The 20,091-nt window shown below is 33.7% G+C and overlaps 1 protein-coding gene across 1 annotated transcript in view; it reads left to right on the forward strand.

The window, feature by feature from the left end:
- LOC128556233 (uncharacterized) overlaps window positions 1-15,121 on the forward strand; it is a 108,564-nt gene extending 93,443 nt beyond the window's left edge. The window contains exons 9-10 of the mRNA XM_053540611.1: window positions 6,895-6,936; window positions 12,783-15,121. Of these exons, the coding sequence (XP_053396586.1) occupies window positions 6,895-6,936; window positions 12,783-13,058 (318 nt within the window). The 3' untranslated portion in view covers window positions 13,059-15,121. The remainder of the gene's footprint in view (window positions 1-6,894; window positions 6,937-12,782) is intronic.
- The last annotated feature ends 4,970 nt before the right edge of the window (window positions 15,122-20,091 follow it).

Below are 20,091 nucleotides of genomic sequence, written 5' to 3' on the forward strand. Positions count from 1 at the left end.
ATGTACATTCAATGCATGTGTACGTTCAATGCGTGAAAATTAATCCATTCTAATAACACCTTGATAACACTTTCATATTTTCAAAATCAGGAGGCGTTTGGGGGTACCACTTCCCGTACATAGCCCACTCTATGCACATTACCTGTGATAAGCATGCGCCCCAAATGAAATTTTTCTGGAACCGAGCCTGGAAAGCATCCTATAAAATGAGTCTTCTTGCACGTTTCAATGTCAGTATTTGATTTCCACCATGTGTTGTAGTTCATCCCATTCTTTTTGAGAGATACTTCTGTAATTTCAGATCGATAATCGATAAATATATTTGTGATTTTCAACCACTAAAAAGTAAATTGTATTGTTGCTTTTAATGTTAACAACTACCATTTACATCAGTATAACAGTAGTCTATTTCATTATCTGGAATGTCAAACACGTCTTCACATCAGCTGTGTATTAACCTGTCATTGTGCATGTTGTTTTTCTTCGAAGTTCTACTAATTGTTATATACATTTTTATTTTCCTATAAGACTCTCCACATACCAAAAAGGTACGTATTCAGTCGGAGTTGTGATGTTTCTAAAACATAGACTCATAAAATATTATTTATGAATCATGTTTTACCGAATTTGTATAAGTCCGTAGAAATCTTAGTAGTATTAGTGGGTTCTCTGCTTTGAAATTGCATTTGAATCACATTTTAAAATGCAAAAAATGGTTGTCATGAAACAAAGCGTCCGGAATCTTGAAAGAACAGTAACAGTAATTATTGAATCCATGTTAAACAAAACTATACAATTGCAGCGGGTAATTTGCAAAACTATAAGTTTGAATTGTTGTAATAAGAGTGAAAATTTGAGCTGTGACCTGCAGTTCTGTAATAATCTTAGATGCGCTAAGCACGCATCTTCCTAAGAATGCAGCTCAGCAAGTAGTGCTTTGACTAAAGAAAAACAAAAAAAGCGTTCTTTACTTATAGCTCGGCTGATTTTCAAAATGTGTGCCCCCACCACCCCAATCTAAAAATGCTTCCTACGTGCCTGTAAATAATTTGTAACATATTTTTAAAATTTGGATTCATTTTGCATATGTAACGACGGCACGGATACGTTTGAAACTCAGTTGGAAGGACCTACAACATCAAAAATGTACCACTGATTCCAATATTTACCATTAAAATGTTAATAACAGGGTAGAGAGTGTATAAAGACCGAATACATGACATGCCACTTTGTTCTTCGTTTACAAAGGCGAGCACTCCGGGAAAACACAGTTAGGAAAATCTTTTTGTTTATTTAACTGAAAACATACAAAGCTATATATTATTATAATTTTTGTGTGACAAGTCGTGCATAAAATGAGATAATAATTTCGTGAAATCGTCAACAAATCAAGAAATTCTCCATATACCCCTATAGAAAATTTGTATTTTTAGCGCCATCGATTTGTATTTTTGCGAGCCTAAAAATGTTAAACCATTTAAAGTTGTTTTTATTATTTAGCGTCAGTTTTGTATCATGTAACGTTAGTTCTAATATGCTTTTCTCTGTTAAATCACTCTTTCCTTGACAATTTCTTCACAATTATAAATATATTTGTTAAAATGCTCACACATTATTCCTAAAAAAGTGCGCATCCAGTATAACAACACCATGAACGATAATCTCTTCTTAAACAATTTCCAACAGCAAAGTTTGAAATTTCATATATATGTAAAATTCCAATTTTCCCATGCACACTTTAAATTCTTCATAATTATTCATATAATCATAATGATTCGGGGTGCTGTGTTGTTCTTGCAGACAACCAGTCTGCAGATAGTACATAAACCGGAACTGAAAAAACATCGAAATAATTGTCTTAGTATATGCAGACAACAAAGAAGAATAACAATATACGGACGCTACCGTCTCGAGGAATTTCATCCCCTATCATCTAACCGATGATCTCTAGACTTGCTACAGTGCTTGTTTGCCCCATAATTTGCGGATTTTTTTTCAAAAATACTTATAAATTTAAGATTGTTGTAGTGAGTGTAAGCGATAATAGTTTTTTCGATCTTCTTATAACAAATGATAACAAGGATGTCTAAATGAGTACAGAAAATAGTTATTTACCTGGCACCAGTTTTTGAGGGAAAAGTTGCTGAAACTCGTCATTGAAAACAGAATCGCCTAATAATAAGGAAAATCTTATAAAATGTTTATTCAGCGTAAACAAATATCACTAAATAGTTGATTTCATAGAAATAATATTATCTTAATATTAGTATTCAAGTTGTTAGTTCGTCTGTTCCTAGATCTAATTTAGGATAAAAATCTTAATAGGATTTTTCTGCACAGTTCAATCTTTTATTTACTTCATCTTATTGAAGATGAGAGATTAAATTAGAATTCCCTTTACAAAAGAGCTGAAACTACTATTCAAATTAATATAGCAAATATTTCTTAAACCGACGGGAACATTTGCTGAGCTTCATTTCTTTTAAGTATGAATATCTCAAGACTGATTGTGAAGCCTCGATATTAGGCATACATTGATTCTTTATTGGGCGTAAATAGTTAGACTTAGATTTTTTTTCGATACAAATAATTATATGTAATCCCCGAAAAAAAAATTCTCCGTGTTATGTAGAGATAAAAAACTGACCGCACATTACAAATGTAGTATTTTGCGAACAAAATAAGTACGTTTCAGATTATAATTGCAACAAATATTTAATTGAAGATTTTAAATTAGTATTTATTTTCTTAGATTTAATTCACTACACCATCTGCGTATAAATATAAAAGTTATATCTGGATATGTGATAATGACGGCAAACCAGCATTAATGTGGATTTGTTTTATTCGTGACTGACTGTGCTGTTGCACGACCCTGTCACTGTGCAGACTGAGCCACTACTACGATCGAAATAATTTGAACAGGCGTTTTTTAGCTCGATTATTCGAAGAATAGTCTAGCTATTCTACTCACCCTGGCGTCGGCGTCACACCTTGGTTAAGTTTTTGCATGCAAGTACATACAGCTATTACTAAAAGGCATATAGCTTTGAAACTTATTTTTTTCTTTTTCTAAGTCAATTACCAACCTCACTGGGTCAAGTTCGATAACTCTGACATGTATTTTGAGCAAATTATGCCCCCTTTTGGACTGGTTAAAGTTTTACATGCAAGTTACTATCTCCAAAACTAATGCAGATATTGAATTGAAACTTCACATGTGTCTTCGGGGTTATAAAACTAGTTGATAGCACCAAGTCCCATAACTCTGACCTTCTTTTTGGCCAAAGTATGCCCTCTTTTGGACTTAGAAAAGTTTGGTTAAGTTTTACGTGCAAGTACATGTACATACAGATATTACTAAAAGGCATATAGATTTGACACACAATTGTTCTTTTTCTAGATAAATAACCAACCTCACTGGGTCAAGTTCCATAACTCAGACATGTATTCTAGGCAAATTATGCCCCTTCTTGGACTTATAAACTCCTGATTAAAGTTATACATGCAAGTTACTATCTCCAAAGCTAATGCAGATATTGAATTGAAACTTCACATGTGTCTTTGAGGTTATTAAACTAGTGCGATAGCATCAAGTCCCATAACTTTGACCTTCATTTTAGCCAAATTATGCCCCCTTTGGACTAAGAAATTCCTGGTTAAAATTGTGCGTGCAAGTACATACAGATATTACTTAAGGTATTAGGCCCATAATAGAGTGCCTCCTTTTTGAAGAGTATTCAATTCCTACCATAAACCTACCTTGACAGCAATTTTCAGGGGGGCGTAGGTTCAAGCCCTACTGGGACTAATTCTTTTTCTTATTTTCTTTTCTTTCTAGTAAGTTTTTACTTCTTTTAAGACTTGTTATTGATTTATTGTACAAAAGTGGAAAAAAATCATTTAATATGCGATTTCTTGCTGTTCAAATTGAATTTACCCCTAAAGTAGAAGGGGTAGAGTTAGACATCTTTAAAAATACTGAGTTACATGCGGTAAAAGTTCTCTATTTTGCTTTCATTTTTTAGATTACATATTGTGGAAGAAATATAGGTAGGTTTTACTTCTGCCCCAAGGTTATTTTTGAATGAAGTGAGCAAAATTCAAAACAGACCCGCAGGATTCGACCATAATTTTTCAATATTTGACAGTTTGAATTCTGTCTGATTAAATCCGTTTACTCGAGGCACCCTAGAAAAAATGATATTGACAGTTTTTATTTTAAGTGTTATGATTGTTTACCAATAGTTTGATGTTTCTTTCATAAAAAATAATGGAATAATGAATTCTCTGAAAACGTTTTAGATAAAGGCCACCACTTTGTAATTTGTCTCAACTTGAGCTTTAGGAAATACCATAAATTACACAAAATTTATAAAAAAACGGCACGGTAAATGTTTTTAAAAATTTGCATAATTAGAAGTGCGAAGCACGGTCAACTGTAAGAATATACCAAGCAAATGCCATTTTTTAAACATTACTATTAGGGGCCTAATACCTTAGAGGCATATATATTTGAAACTTATTTTTCATTTTCTAGATCAATTAACAACCTCACTTGGTCAAGTCCCATAACTCTGACATGTAGTTTTGGAAAATTATGCCCCTTTTTGGACTTAATGCAGATATTGAATTGAAACTTCACATGTGCTTTCGGGTTTATAAAACTAGTTGCATCAAGTCCCATAACTCTGATATGCATTTTGGTCGAATTATGTCCCCTTTTGAACTTAAAACTCGTTTGATATTTAATATTTTGGGTAATATTTTCCTGCTTCTGGGACATTATTTCGAATAGTCGAGCTTGGCTGTCCTACGGACAGCTCTTGTTAACATAAAAATGGTTCAGATTTGGTAATCTTATAGTTATTATTATAGTAACATGATTAGAAGCTGAATACCGCCTCGATAGCCTACTGGTAGAGCGTCCGTTTCTAGTGCGGGAGGTCATGGGTTCGATCTCCGACCGCGTCATACCAAAGACGCAAAAATGGTACCAGTGGCTCCCTTGTTTGGTGCTCAGCATTAAAAGGGCAGAAGCTGGCCTCTTCTCTCATACCCTCGTGGCGATGGATTCCATCAGGAATGAGGTGTCGAGAGTGATTAATATAAGTTGTAGAACTTCCTTCACAATCGACCTAAAATAAATTATGTATAAACTAATACATTTTGGGTGGTAAAAAGTACGAATACGGCACAGTGTCGTTTTATAGGAATCATCATAATTTTACCAGCTCAAGTTCAACAGTCAAGGTCAAGGGATCAAACCTTTGATTTTATGCCTGCTCCATCAATGAGCGTGACTGACATGTTCCCCCTCCCAAGACAAAGTATAGAATTTGTGAGCCGACTTCTGGCACTCAAGATCATTGTCACCAGGGAAGGTTGGAACCTTTGGATTTCTGCTCATAAACCCTTTGAAGGATTAACATGAAACTTGGGTGATATGCCCCAACGCGGCAGTACGATAGTACGAAATCACGCTACTATAATATCGAAATCGCGATATCACAATGGTAAAAACGAGATAGTATATCGTATTATCTTCATCGTACTTTCGTATTATAGCGTTTTGTTTATCGTTGTATCGTGTTATTATCATCGTAATGCTACGGGTGGGGTATCATGCCAGTTGTCTACGGCGTGATATTCCAGTGAGACAGCACTGTAAAGTTGGGCATTGTGCTCACTGCTACAAGTAGACATCGTCGTTTATATGACAGAAAAATTATTGAAAAAGACGCCAACCGCCCCCTCCCCCCCCCCCACACACACATACACACGTTTTCACATTCGTAGTTTCGTGATTTTGCGTTTTTATCATCGCACTATTGAGTATCGCGTTTCAGATCAGAGGACCCTAACGGAATTCCGTATGATATAGCGCAGAACATTCATATGCAATATACCGTTTGTCATGAAAATTTTAACTGCGTTAAGAATAGCAAAAATCAGTCTGTTTCAAAATTGTAACATAATCATTTACGCACTTCCTGTATCGACGACTTCCATATCTAAAAAGGTATTATTCAGTTAGGAATATTCAGTTTCTTATAAAGTAACTTTATGTGGAAAATTATACACATGACTTATTCTATATTAAATATATCCGTCGGAAATATTTCCCATGGGAAATATCTCCCGTAAAATATATTTCCCATATAAATAATTTAAAAGTCTTCCCATTGAAAGGATTTCTCATAGGAAATGATTCCCATAGGAACGTCTTCCTATGGCCAAAATATTGGAACGATTTTTCTATGGGAAAATCTATAAAAATTAAAATGACAAATAACTTTTTCCAAAGTCATGTTATGATGTGCCTGGTGTAGAATAAGTTTAAAATATAACGATTCATCAATTTAAGAAACATTTTCCATGGGAAAGTTAAGTTTTTAATGTTGACTGCTGCTTTGTTAGTGGCATAAAATCAAATTGAAAAGTATGAAGTACTTAATTTTGTGAAAGAATTTTTAAGATAGCGTGTATAGAAGTACTTGCTGTTTGGCGTGGTAGAATAAAATTTGCGATCATTAGTACAGGAACGCCGTGTGACACTCAGCTGTTCTGACCAAATTGCCTGCTTGGGAAGTCTGTTGCCCCCACCTTTAACTTGCTCGGATATGTAGTATTAGCAAATTGCATTGAATACATAATATTATGTGCTTGACAGCAGACAAATTATATGCTGTAGAAGGTTCTATCTAATAACAGGTTTTTAACGGTGCAATTCATGATTTAATGCTAAGATTGATTACTATAAACCTGAAATTTGAAGTCAGAAGTTACGAATAAATTAAATGTAATAATAATTTACACAGTATTCATTACCATACCAGACATACTTCATGTTTAATAGCTATATGCATGACAGTGCTCTCTTTCATTTTGCAGGATAAGATGTATACGGATTGTATGGATGTTGATTTTCCGGATGTAAGTTTTCATTTAAGTCTATTCGATGTTTTGAAAAATAAATGTGGGTGGATTCTACAGTTAAGATATTATTAAGAATTAATCGAAACAAGCTACTAATGAAGACATTGAACTGTACATTTGCATTACTTTTGCTGAGCAGACTGGCTATTAACCTATTTATAACAAGAGCCGTCCGTATAATGATGTAAGCTTTTTTAATAAATTCTACACACGGAAAGTGAGATAAGATTTCCTAAAAGGACACAAAAGAATAAGGTTTAAAACATTTAAAAAGAGAGTTATGATTTATCAGGGTGAGCTATTAGTATAATTGGGTGGTCTGGCGTCAGTCATTCATCGTCCTGCGTCCTGCGTCAACATTTGTACTCAAACATATTTACCTCTGTCACAAATAGTCAGATTTACACAAAACATTCTCAGCAACGACCTTGCATGGCCTGCTATCATGTTTGTTCAAATGGTTCACCTTGGCCTCTTTTATGAACCGCTTGGTCGCATCATTATAATGTCCTCTCTAAATTGTCTTCAAGTTGGGTCATTAGACCTCTTTAAGGAACCGCTAGGGCTAAAAATTGAAATACAATTAAACAACATTTTCTCATGAAGCGCTTGATCGGTCTTATAGCATCATTATATGGTCCTCCCTAAAAATTCTTCAAATGGGCTTTCACGTGCACATAGCGTGAATGACAATGGGACAATTGCCCCGTTTTGATGTGAGATATGTTTCATATTCAAGAAAACAGAAAATGTTCTTTTTATTTTAGACTTATTTACGTTAAAATTCTCATTTATCAACACATTTGAATCTCACTGCGGGAACTGGATGTCTTTTAACATTACAGAGACGAAAGTGCCATTTCTTTTTATTATAGGCAGCAATCTGTTTTAAAATTCTCGTTCAGTATTCTTTTTTGAATTGAGAGTTATATTATAAAGAACCATGCGTGTCCTGTGTTACGCGATGCCAATAACATATTAGAATTACTACCTAGATTATTTGGTTGTAGATCGAATTATCAAAATGAAATAAGGACAAAGATACTGTAGAATAATCTATCAAATGAAAGCAATCAATTACTTGTATGAATATTTTTAATTAAGAATGAAAACCGTTATGTTGAGATCACTTTCCTTGCCACGGGAATGCCGCAAGCTTTGCTCAATCATATGAAACACGATATTGTTTAATATTTAAATGTGTATTAAATGATGACATTACAAATATATATACTATAAACTTTTTTTTTTTGGAAATATTTGAAAGCTTCAACTGATAAATTTTATTTCCATATATAACATCAATATTAACAAACAAAATAGTTCATTCAATAGTTATTACCGACATCAGCATCGTTATTATCATCAAATCAGACATGAAAAACAGATTCCAAGGTATACTTAAGTGGAAATCGGGATCCTTTATGTTTTCGCTTTTCAGCAAAGGCGAATTTGATTTTATAGAATTTACGATAATGCATTACATTATAAAATAATGAAAAATATCAAGGACAACAGACTAGGGAATAGCACAAAGTCATGCTATAGAGAAAAAAGCGTAATAAGTATAGGGACCTACTACGGCATTTAAATAAAACAAAATTGTTAATAATTCAAAAGAATTATATTATATCGAACTAACGCCGGCATATGCAATTTCGTTAGACAAAATCGCAAATGGCGGCTCTGTTTACAAGCACCGATTAAACAATCAATCAAGCAGTGCTAGCAATAGATATGTTACAAAACAAGATGCTGTTATTTAGATAACTATAAACTTACAATGAAGCCAGTCGTTGGAAAAAAATATAAATACACTATGGAATAAATATTGAAAATGATACAATGTATCATTCTACGTAAGGAGTTAGGTTACCTTGTTACCAGGGTAAATTCATATTAGTTAAACCGCAGCATTTTTTTTTGTTTTTGTATTTCATGTAATTTAATGTTGTAACTGCTACAAACTCCATTTCGTTTATCTCTATCCCTTCAAGTACAATTTTGATCGTGGTTTTAAGTACATGGCCCTCCAAAGGTATTTTATACTGAAAGAAGAAGGAAAATACGTATATTTAACACTTTTCAGTGTACTTCGGTTTCATTGTTATCCGTAGAACTCTGCATAATTGTTAATTTTATTAGTATGCGCGTTAGCTTTCTAATATAAGCTAGAAATGTATATGTCGCGTGGCTCGTGTTTCCATGGTAACGCATTTTCTCCCATTTTTAAACAACTATGTATGAAAACGGGTTTTTCTACGGCTTCAGTGCCATTCTGTTATTGACCAACATGGAATATTTGGGTAATATTATTAGCAAAATACCAAGCACTTTACATGGTACCCTATTTTTCTTAACATTTTAAAGTAACAATGGCAAAAGAGATGTTTAAAATAGCTTTTATCTTGCTTTTTATCGTAATTTCTTGTAAAAAAATACTGAATAAAATAATCTGTCTTGTTATTGTAGCTTTAAAGCATTTTATTTCTAACGTAAGTAATATTTCCGTCTTATTTGAATTTTTAAAACAAATTTCACAGCTTCAAATACCTACAGCAGTACCCTTCGTCTGACATTTTTTATGGAAAAATCGTTCTGCATGCTAATATTATTCTCATGGATATTGTTGAAATGCCAATAAAAAGCCGAGGCTGAGTTTCTTAAATAGAGCAGTGTCAATGCTTTTGAATTTTACAATTAGATATATAGGTCACTTGCTTCGTTTCCATGGTACCATCAATTTAATTCAAGAAACCAGAATTTTCTATTGAAATTTGAACAATTTTTGAGCTTAGTTTTGGTATAAGTAACAAATTCTCAACGGAAACTGAAAAATATGTACTACAGATCAAACTGCCCAATTCCTATTTGAAAATGGCCGTAATAAGTAGCCTTAATCCAATTGTATTCCCAAAAACATCAGTTACCATCATCAATTTTCTTACAATCTGCATAACATTTCATTATAACTAATAAAAGAAGAAAAATACTGATCATTTTTCAGAGCGAAAGACTAAGAAAAATATTTCAGCAAATAATGACTGTTAGTTCAAGTAAAGAAAATGCACAGGATTGCCTACTTTCAAAACAAAAGCTATTAATTTTCCGCGGTAACTGACACGTAACGTCATGACGCCAATGACGTCATTTTAAGGCAACAATGTTTTGAAGCGTTTCTCCGGCAGTCTGTTCATCATTTCTGCATTATTAAAACACGAAGAATCAGATCGGAGAAAGAGTCATGATTTTTTTCAGAAGAATGGATATACAGACACATTTAGTTTGTCGTACACGTCGTCGTAAATCGTCACGTTAGCTTCCGGTTGGACATGCGCATATACAATTTTTTAAGGTAACCTACCTCCTTAAGGCTTGTGCAGTTTATGCACGGCCAATATATTTGTCGTAAAACATATACAAGCGAAGCAACAGCATTATAAGATTAACAAACGCGTCCTTTGAATGTTATTACATGCTGTTTATTTGTTGTTTTAACTATCATTGCAGTGGTATTTGTTCTTGGGGTGTTTTGTGTGTATGATAAGAAAAAATGGAAAATAGAAAACCACAGGTCGCCCAACACGACATAAACGAAAATGTCGCCGGCTCGGTTTGATTGAGCCTGTTCATGGACGGTAGTTCAAGTGCAAGCTACCGTCCACGCCTTCTAGACTAGAACTCAGAACTTACACATGTTATGATTTAGAGACATCCGCAGATGTATTCATACGGCGAATCTACAGAAACAAAACCTCCGCCAGTATCCAGACATGTTCCAAACTGGTCTCAATTTATTCACATTTTACAAAGCCCATCATTGATAAGCAATGACTGGGAACAACAATGATTACATAGCGCAACATAAACAAACAAGAATGAATAAAACTAAACAAAGTCATCCTTTACACCATATTAAAACACTCCGAAGTTTATATTTGTAGGAACGAAGAAATTTCAAAATATCTTGATTAGTCTTGAATTTGAATCTATCGTCACAAAATAATGATGAGGCTTTTTCTATTGCAGAAACAAAAATAATAATAAAAATATATATAAACTTTTCTCATCGACCAACTACTATAAAGAGGAACTTCATTGACATTTTCAAAGATAACTAAATAAATTAAAACGAATTTTGCAAAATAAAGTTGAACGGGCTTCATAAATAAACATTTATATGAAGTGGTACAAAATATTCTTTAAACATTGTAACAATATTATGAACAAGATATTTTTATTTTATGCTTTCGGATGAAATTCTGAGATATAAGTGAAAAATATATTTGATAATTTCACAGTGAAAAATATCAAATACATTTTTCACAGTACTCCAGTTGGGACTACTTTTAATAATTAAATTGCCCTTAAAGTGCCTCAAACACTATCAATGGTTACTTCCCTTCTATGCAATTCGAGTGACCTCCCCTAGATTGTTTACAAACAATACAAACAATACATGTATAACTTTTTGACGTCTGCTTACTGTCAACTGTCATCATGGCCGAATCGGAAATAGATCCTGAATTTATGAGACAAATAGTGGATAACTTCTTTGATACAGAGCCATTTGGCGACTTCCAGGTAGCACAGGGTGGAGAAAGAATGTTCAGAGACTCTGAGGTGGATTCTGATGAATTCCTCGTCGTTAACGAAAACGAGAACACACGTAAGAAAACTGTCTGTGATATGACGCCTTTTTGATGTCAAGAAATGAGGATAGGTTGATTCATTTTATTCCACCCGAGGAACTCAACAATAATCTCTGCAATTTCATTTTGGCAGTAACAAAAAAGGATGGGTCAGAGTAACAGTGAGCACAACGCCCAACTTTATGGTGCTCACTGTTACAAGTGGACACCGTCGTTTATATAACATGACTGAAAATTTGTTGAAAAAGACGTTAAACCCGAACACACACACACACGCACGCACGCACGCACGCGCGCGTACACACACACACATTTTGCCTTTTAGGAACTGAAGTTGGTCATATTTTGAACATTAGAACAGAAGTTTTTGTTTTCTAAACTACAATGTATCTTTAAAATTCAAAATCAACGGAATGTCCAGAGGCGGGAATCAAAACCAAGGCTGCCTCCACAACAAAAACTTTCCTACCTTCTTGACCAGTAGGTAGTAAACCATGGAGGAGTTCATACTTGGCAATAATTATGATTATACTTTTAAGGCAGTTAAGCTCCGGTTCCCCATTACAAACACTTTTCAATTATGAAAGAAAAAAAAAATGAGTAAAAACAACTATTTCTCATGTGTTATCAAATATATTTTTCACTTATATCTCAATATTTCATCAGAAAGCATAAAATAAAAAACATATATTCGCTGGGTCAAAATTTTGCGAATTTGAAATTTTGAGTATGTTCACAAGGTTTAATATTTGCAAAATTGTAAAAATGGTATCATACTTGAATTAGAATTATGCTAATGGTGAATATTTATGCCAGGATTAATTTTCGCGAGATGCAGGGTCTCGGGAATACAGCGAAAATTAAACCATAACGTAAGTTTCTGCTTTTACAGTACATAATCTGTCAGTACCTAAGTTTAAAAGTTTTCTAGAGAAACAATAATTTCTTTTTACCTAAAATTTCGTTTTTAGGTGTCGTTCCATGTAAAGTTCAGTACCTTAAAGCTTAAAGTAGAAAAGATTAGATCTAGTTTTAGCCCAATTATGAATATTTGATACTTTTCACTGAAAATAGCAGTTGATTCAACACAGATAATCATCTCAATAATCCACTGAAAACCTGTAACAAATGTAATATTTTCACATGTTATAGGTGAAAATATACAGTTTTAATTTAATTTTCCCCTTTCAGGGGAAAAGGCTGATTCAGAAGCTTAGTGATGGTAGCATACCAGCAAATCACATCAAGCAAATATCAGGACACAAGAACGTGAACAGCATTAACAATTACAGCAAACTAAACAATGTTCAAAACCGCCAGATATCTGACATTCTGTCAAATAAATCAACAAAATCTTCCTCCACCGTTGTCTGCAACCCTGACCATGCATCTACTTCAGGTCCAGTTGGTATCAACTGTATCCCCCAGGTTTTTTTTTCATTAATTCAAATATTCATGGCAATGTGATCATTAATATGGGCAGAAGGACTGAAACTCAACAACTGTCACAAACAAATAACCTTCAAATATCCTGCACTCAAGATGGACCTTCAAGCCAAGGATCACCAGCTCTTGATTTTCCTCGTCAGAGGCCATTTAAAAGAATCAGGTGTATTTCTGATAGCAACAGCGAGTAAACCTACTTGTTTGACGAACAAGTTAATATATGCAAAAACTTTGTTCCGGAATAGTTGTATTTTTCAAAACATTGCATTATTTTTTTCCATATCCACAGAAGTTGTTTATTTTTTTTTCACCAGATCTTTCATTTGTTTACAAATGAAATGAATGAAATCGAAATTTATTATACAATTTTTGTCAAAATTATTTAAATTTCACAAATATCAGAGATCAATATTGGATATATTTTTATTACTTTTTTGTACAGAGGGGAGGTGCAGATTAGATTGTTGAAGTAGTTTTCGACGTTCTTTCATTTTTTACATTTTTATGAAATACATTCAAATTGTTGTACAGTTTTATCAAGAGTTCTTTAATTTTCACAGATGAAAATTTAAATAGACTTTCATCTTTACAAAATGATGACGTTAATTAAAGTTTGTTCTGTTTTAACGGGTTCTTTCATTTTCAGTCATCTTGTTGAATTTTGAAGTTGTTGCTTCATTTAAACTAACTAGAATATCAAATAGAATAAAAAATTGTTGTAACTTCAACAATCTTTTTAACTGTTAGAGTATTAAAACTGAAATTGTTTCAAATGTTTCAGTATTTATTTCTGCTTGTAAAAAGTAGTTACATTCCCTGGAAGGTTTAAAAGTGGTACTTGTGTCATATGGGAGGGTACGACTACAGTTGACCTCCGGATTAAACAGCCGACACTATAACTACTAGACAACCTGTCCAATGATTTCAACTGTTTAAAACAGTGAAGTTTATAATACTGCTCCCCTTCATGCCACTGTTTGAAACAGTGTAAGTTATAATACAGCTCCTCTTTCATGCCACTGTCAAAATCAGTGCTTTAAAATACCACCACTTCACACCACTGTTTGAAACAGCGAATGTTATAATACCGCTGTCCCTGAGGAAACTGTTAAAATCAGTGAGTTACAAATACCATTCCCCTTCACGTCTAAAACAGTGAAAAGTTACAGTGTTACATTTGCAGACAAATACTTTCTACTCAGTACTGTACTCCCATAGAATATGCTCTTTAAATTACTAAGAGCATATTGAATAATATGGCACTGTACTTGACAAGCAACTGTGCTGTACAGGGCATTACCTTATTAAGCAATTTTTACAAATAAATCAGATGTCCATGAAAATGTGCATAGCCTAAAGTACAAATCTGCACCAGTGGTTACCAATTTATTAAAATCATATGTATATACTTATTATAAAAGTATAAAATACTCACAAATTAGCCACAACCACGACTCTTGTCCCAGCAGTACACATTAAATCCACTTCAAGAATTAAGAACATTTTACAACTTAATATGAAGAATCTTACTTTCACATTTTTGGTTGCAATTTTTTAAAAAAAATATTGCTCTTAAAAAGCCTATATCATTAAATTCTTCTTAAATAACGTAGTAAGATCATTATAAGCATTTATCTCTTTAATTCCTCACGTGTAATCCCCTTATGAATAAATGGTTATCCCGTTACGAATAAATGGTCAAGCAACCACATGTGTCTACTTCAATTACACTTTGAATGACACTATCTGACCTATTTTTAACCTTGTAATGATGTTTGAATATCTATAAATAGTTTCCTCAATTAGAACAATGTCAATGTGTTGCCCTCGTATTTGCGTGACTATATGTAGTATTTTTGTGAAATCTTGTATTTATCTAATGTTTTTGTATGACTGTATACAAACTGAGAACTTATTGAATAAACCTGAAACTTGAAAAGTAGAATACTGCTCTCCTTTATGCAACTGTTTGAAACAGTAAAACGTAAAACAAACCACTCACCTTAATGCTGCTGTTTGACCCAGTGAAACACAACTCCCCTTACTTTATGTGCCACTGTTTCAAACGGTGAAAGATATTCATACCGCACTCATTCACGCCAGTGTTAGAGACAGTAAAAGTTATAAATATCATCCACCCATTTCATTCCAATAAGTTAGATATTTATACTGATTCTCATCATTATTATCAGTATCTAAGGGAAAAGAACAGTATGCAGGCGCATAACAGACTTGAAGGTGAAATGATACTGAAGCCCAATGAAGGCAAATGTTGGCAGGTCAAACTAATTTGACGTGATCCAAGGAAATATTGAGATAACTTTTTCATATGGGCAATATCCCCACTGTCGTCAAACACCCGAAAGACCAAAATAGTTGAAGCAATTTCCTATGAAATTTTCATCGCTACCAACGTTTTACATGCTATGTTTAAATGCCGATTATTTCACGAATTTCATATTTGCCCATAGCTGAAAAAGTCACCTCAATATTTCCTAGAATCGCTTCATATTTGTTGGACTAACATGTCTACACGCCAATGTGCGCAAGCGATAAAACCGATAACTTTACCTGTGTACTGTGATTTATCCTCCATTATTTTGGTTCTTCAAAGTTTGACATTTAGATTGCCATCACAAATATGAAACAACCTGAATAATTTATTTTGACAAGCTGTTGGCACACATCACTAAATTTTTAATTTTCTTCATGCAGTTTCCTGCATTCAACATTATTGCTACATTTTGAGTAGTTTTAAATGTACAAATCAAATTCAAACTTTCGTCTCGCTTGTATAAACGGAAGTACTTAGAACATACCATTTGCAATTCAGTAAAGTCTGAAGATCTGTTCTGTAGGTCTTCTTGCACTAAATTTGAAGATGTTCGGGTATATTCATGTACAGCCCAGCAAAAACTGTCATTGAATCAAAAAAACACAAAACAGTCTATTGACAAGCAAGTAAACAAATATCCCATTTTCTTATTCAATGCGCTATCCTGTCCGATTCCAACTACACATTGAATGAAGCATTTCCCGCATTCGCTAAGCCGTTGTCACCGGGTGCAATAAAGAGTTTTTTTCATACACTCCAGCAAAAATGAAAAATAGCAATTTACCCTTGCCAAGAATTAAAATAAATCCAATGATTGTTTTCAGAACAAGACAGATCCTTTCTCCGCTTCAAGTGTTTTTCCTACATGGCGGCCGTATCGATACTTGAATGACATTTAATATTACTCCGCTGTTATCCTAGTAAAAAGTTATTAACACAAGTTGCAACAGTTCAAATTTGATACTATAGAACGTGTCATATAAATCGAAGAGATGATTTAACCACGGGTCTTGGCGGAAAATATTTTTAGTACGTATTTTTGTTGCCGATATATTTTGGGTATATTTTATTTGCGTATTGGTATTTGATCACTTGTGCATTGGTCCGTGTATTTGGGGCTTCCAGTGGGAAACATTTTATCGAACAAGACGAAAATGCCAGTTTCTTTATCTTATTGTTGCGGAAAAGCATAAAAGAAAAAGAAAATTTGTTTGTTTGTTTTTGTGTAAGATGTAATTTTATTTCATCTCGTGAACTTCTAAAATAGTATTCTCACGAGTGGCTTGAAGGAGTTTCTATGTCACTACTGGTTATCGATTTTCTATAAATAGCCTAATTAACATGTGATCATAGTTGCGCTTGCTTGAAACGAAAACGAGGCAATGCTGCCGAAAATTTGACAATTTTTGTAGATCACTAGGCTGCATTGATATAACATCTTAATAGGTATGACGCACATTTAAGTTTAGTCTGACATATTTAATATTTGTTACAACATGCTGGAAAAGCTATGGGAGGTACAAACTGGTATTTGTCTATGGCCCTGAAATGTTCGGAAACCGTCGGAAGTACACGATTCCGATCTGTCTTTTCCGTGAGAATTTCGTTTCTATTTTGAGCCATGGATTATTGCTTTCAGAAGTTATCGTTCTTTATCAAACACCCGCGTATTTCGGGTGTAATGTAGGTGGCGCTGCGGTCGGAAAACAGGTTTCCCCAGGCTGTCAATTTGCAGGTAGAAAAAAGTTAGAAATTGTCAGAGTGAGTTCCCAAGCTACGATAAAATATAATGACTGTAATTCCGCCTATCATAAAAAATTTGAAGACCCTTATCAGGTAATGAGAGTTTTGGTCCAATGACAAGATACCGGCAAATTCGGTCCAATGAACATAGTAGGGGACTGACTTCAAATTATATGCAAACTATGTATTATATTCACGTTTCACTAAACGAAAGGTAAGATATATTTCATTGACGCGTCTCATATATTTATAATATGCATGCTATATTCGCTGCAAAAACTTTATCACATTTCATTAGTTTAATCATGAAAATGATAAAGGGTTAAATTGTGTTTTAATACAAGGCTTTTTTATTAGCTCACCTGTCACAAAGTGACAAGGTGAGCTTTTGTGATCGTCCGTCCGTCCGTGCGCAAACGTTTGCTTGTGACCACTCTAGAGGTCACAGATCTTTATGAAAGTTGGTCGGAATGTTTACCTTGATGATATCTAAGTCAAGTTTGAAACTGGGTCATGTGCGGTCCAAAACTAGGTCAGTAGGTCAAAAAAAAAAATCCTTGTGACCTCCCTAGAGGCCAAATTTTTTAATGGATCTTCATGAAAATTGGTCAGAATATTTACCTTGATAATGTCTATGTTTAGTTTGAAACTGGGTCACGTGCGGTCAAAAACTAGGTCAGTATGTTTAAAAATAGAAAATCATTTTGACCTCCCTAGACGCCATATTTTTTAATGGATCTTTATGAAAATTTGTCAGAATGTTTACCTTGATAATATCTAAATTAAGTTTGAAACTGGGTTACGTGCGGTCAAAACCTAGGCCAGTAGGTCTAAAAATAGATAAACCTTGTGACCTCTCTAGAGTCCATACTTTTCAGTGGATCTTTATGAAAATTGGTCAGAATGTTCACTTTGATGATATCTAGACCAAGTTCGAAATGAGGTTACGTGCCATCAAAAACTAGGTCAGAAGGTCAAATAATAAAAAAACTTGTGACCTCTCTAGGGGCGATATTTTTCATGGGATCTGTATGAAAGTTGGTCTGAATATTAATCTTGGTGATATCTATGGCAAGTTTGAAACTGGGTCACTGCGGTCAAAAACTAGGTCAGTAGGTCTACGTCTTCCATAAACTTTTGCTTGTGACCACTCTAGTTTAAGATCCAGCCTTTAAATTTGGATGACATGTATTAGGCATTGTAACTGAAAATACAAACTTTAAGTAGGAGCTATCTATATTAAATGTATGTGAAGTTAACTGAATCAGAATACAAGGACTGAACAAATTATTAAAATATCATTTACTGAAAAAGAGTTATTTGAGCTGAAGAAAATGATCCCGGGTGAAATATTTGGAAAAAATGGAGACAACTCCGCAAAGACTTTATGATAGGCTTAGGTGACAATTGACCTAGTACCTCATGCAAACTACCCACTTTTTACCTCTAATCATGAAAAAAGCATGCATACTTGCCACATGGATTAGCAACCTGAATACAAAACTATGTAAAGATCAAATAATTGATTGCCCTGGGGAAAGTAGGACATATATTGTGGTGAAATTTGTAAACAAACCTACGATTTTTCTAAAAAAGTCAAAACCCACAGAATTTCACAAGGTGAAATATGTTGAAAAGGCTACTACTGGAAAGAGAACAATCTGAACTACCCATACATATGCGTCAAAGTATGGGAAAAATATCTAGAAATACGAGAAAATCGAAGAAATCAATTTCGAGACTGTTAGATGCATAACTATGTAATCATACATGGCATTTATCATAGATAGTTTACTTTTCCTTTGCACTGATATAACATGGGCATGATTAGGATTAAGAAACGGTGTTCACTCAACAATTTCACTATATAATTAGATTGTTTCCCTTGCGTAAAGAAGGCTTAGGGTAAGTCTCTACATGTATAGTTTTGCACACCAATCTTTAAACTGTCTTTCAGTGACCATTAATGTGACCTACTGGACTACTTTCTAATATTTTAGCATCAGTTTTCCATTTGAAACATGTGGTTAAATATACTCAAGTATTTTGCTTCATTATAGAAAAGTTTACGTGCGTTTGTTTTCTGTGTTTCTAGTCCAATTAAATATGTCATGTTTAATTTAGTTTCATTTTCGTGCTGAATAGATAAATGTGGCATTTCACAGTGATTATATGCGTAAAGGGTTGAGTGACCCTTGTTCAAATTTATTTGATTGTCTTATATATCTATATAGCATAACGAAAGTCAATTTCATAAAAACGCCACTTACACACATTTTATATTCATATAATATTGAATTATTGCATTTTACGTATTATTTACAAAGAAAAGAAAAATGATATTGCATTAAATTATGCTGTTATATATTTCTGCTAAACTTATTACTTAATTAAGCAGTAATTAATTGCAGTTTCGAGTTTCGTCATCAGTTATACACTCAACAAAATTCCTAACTGGTCAGTTTATATTGTATTACTATTTTGTTAATAATGCATGTATTCACACAAAATTTCACATACCGACATTTGAATAGGTACTGCAGCTAATTATTGATTTATTTTTGGCGACTCACTGCCAAAGTAACCGCATTAGGCGTTTTGACTAACATTACATATTTTGCACGAGCAGGGCATGTGCACCAACATGCACGTGTCCGTTCACACTTTTGGCATTACTGACAAAAGTCCTACTAGAAAAACACATATCATTGTGAAATTGACACAAAAGCAACGCGATCGAGCTGTCGGAATGTTGCTAGCCGGGACACATTTACGACATGTGTGTAATTATTTTTGCAAGTTCAAAGGAATTTTGATATAATTTGTTTGTAGCTGTTACTTTGATGGTTTTTTCCGTTTTTAACCTTATTTCCGTTTACAAGAACCTTCAATCGTTGGTTATCTACCATCCGCGCTCTTTTGGCAAAATTTAACCCAAGGACAATTCATTGAAGTGACCGATTTTGAGTTTTGTTA

This window comes from Mercenaria mercenaria, chromosome 4 (assembly GCF_021730395.1).
Source record: "Mercenaria mercenaria strain notata chromosome 4, MADL_Memer_1, whole genome shotgun sequence".
Taxonomy (NCBI): domain Eukaryota; kingdom Metazoa; phylum Mollusca; class Bivalvia; order Venerida; family Veneridae; genus Mercenaria; species Mercenaria mercenaria.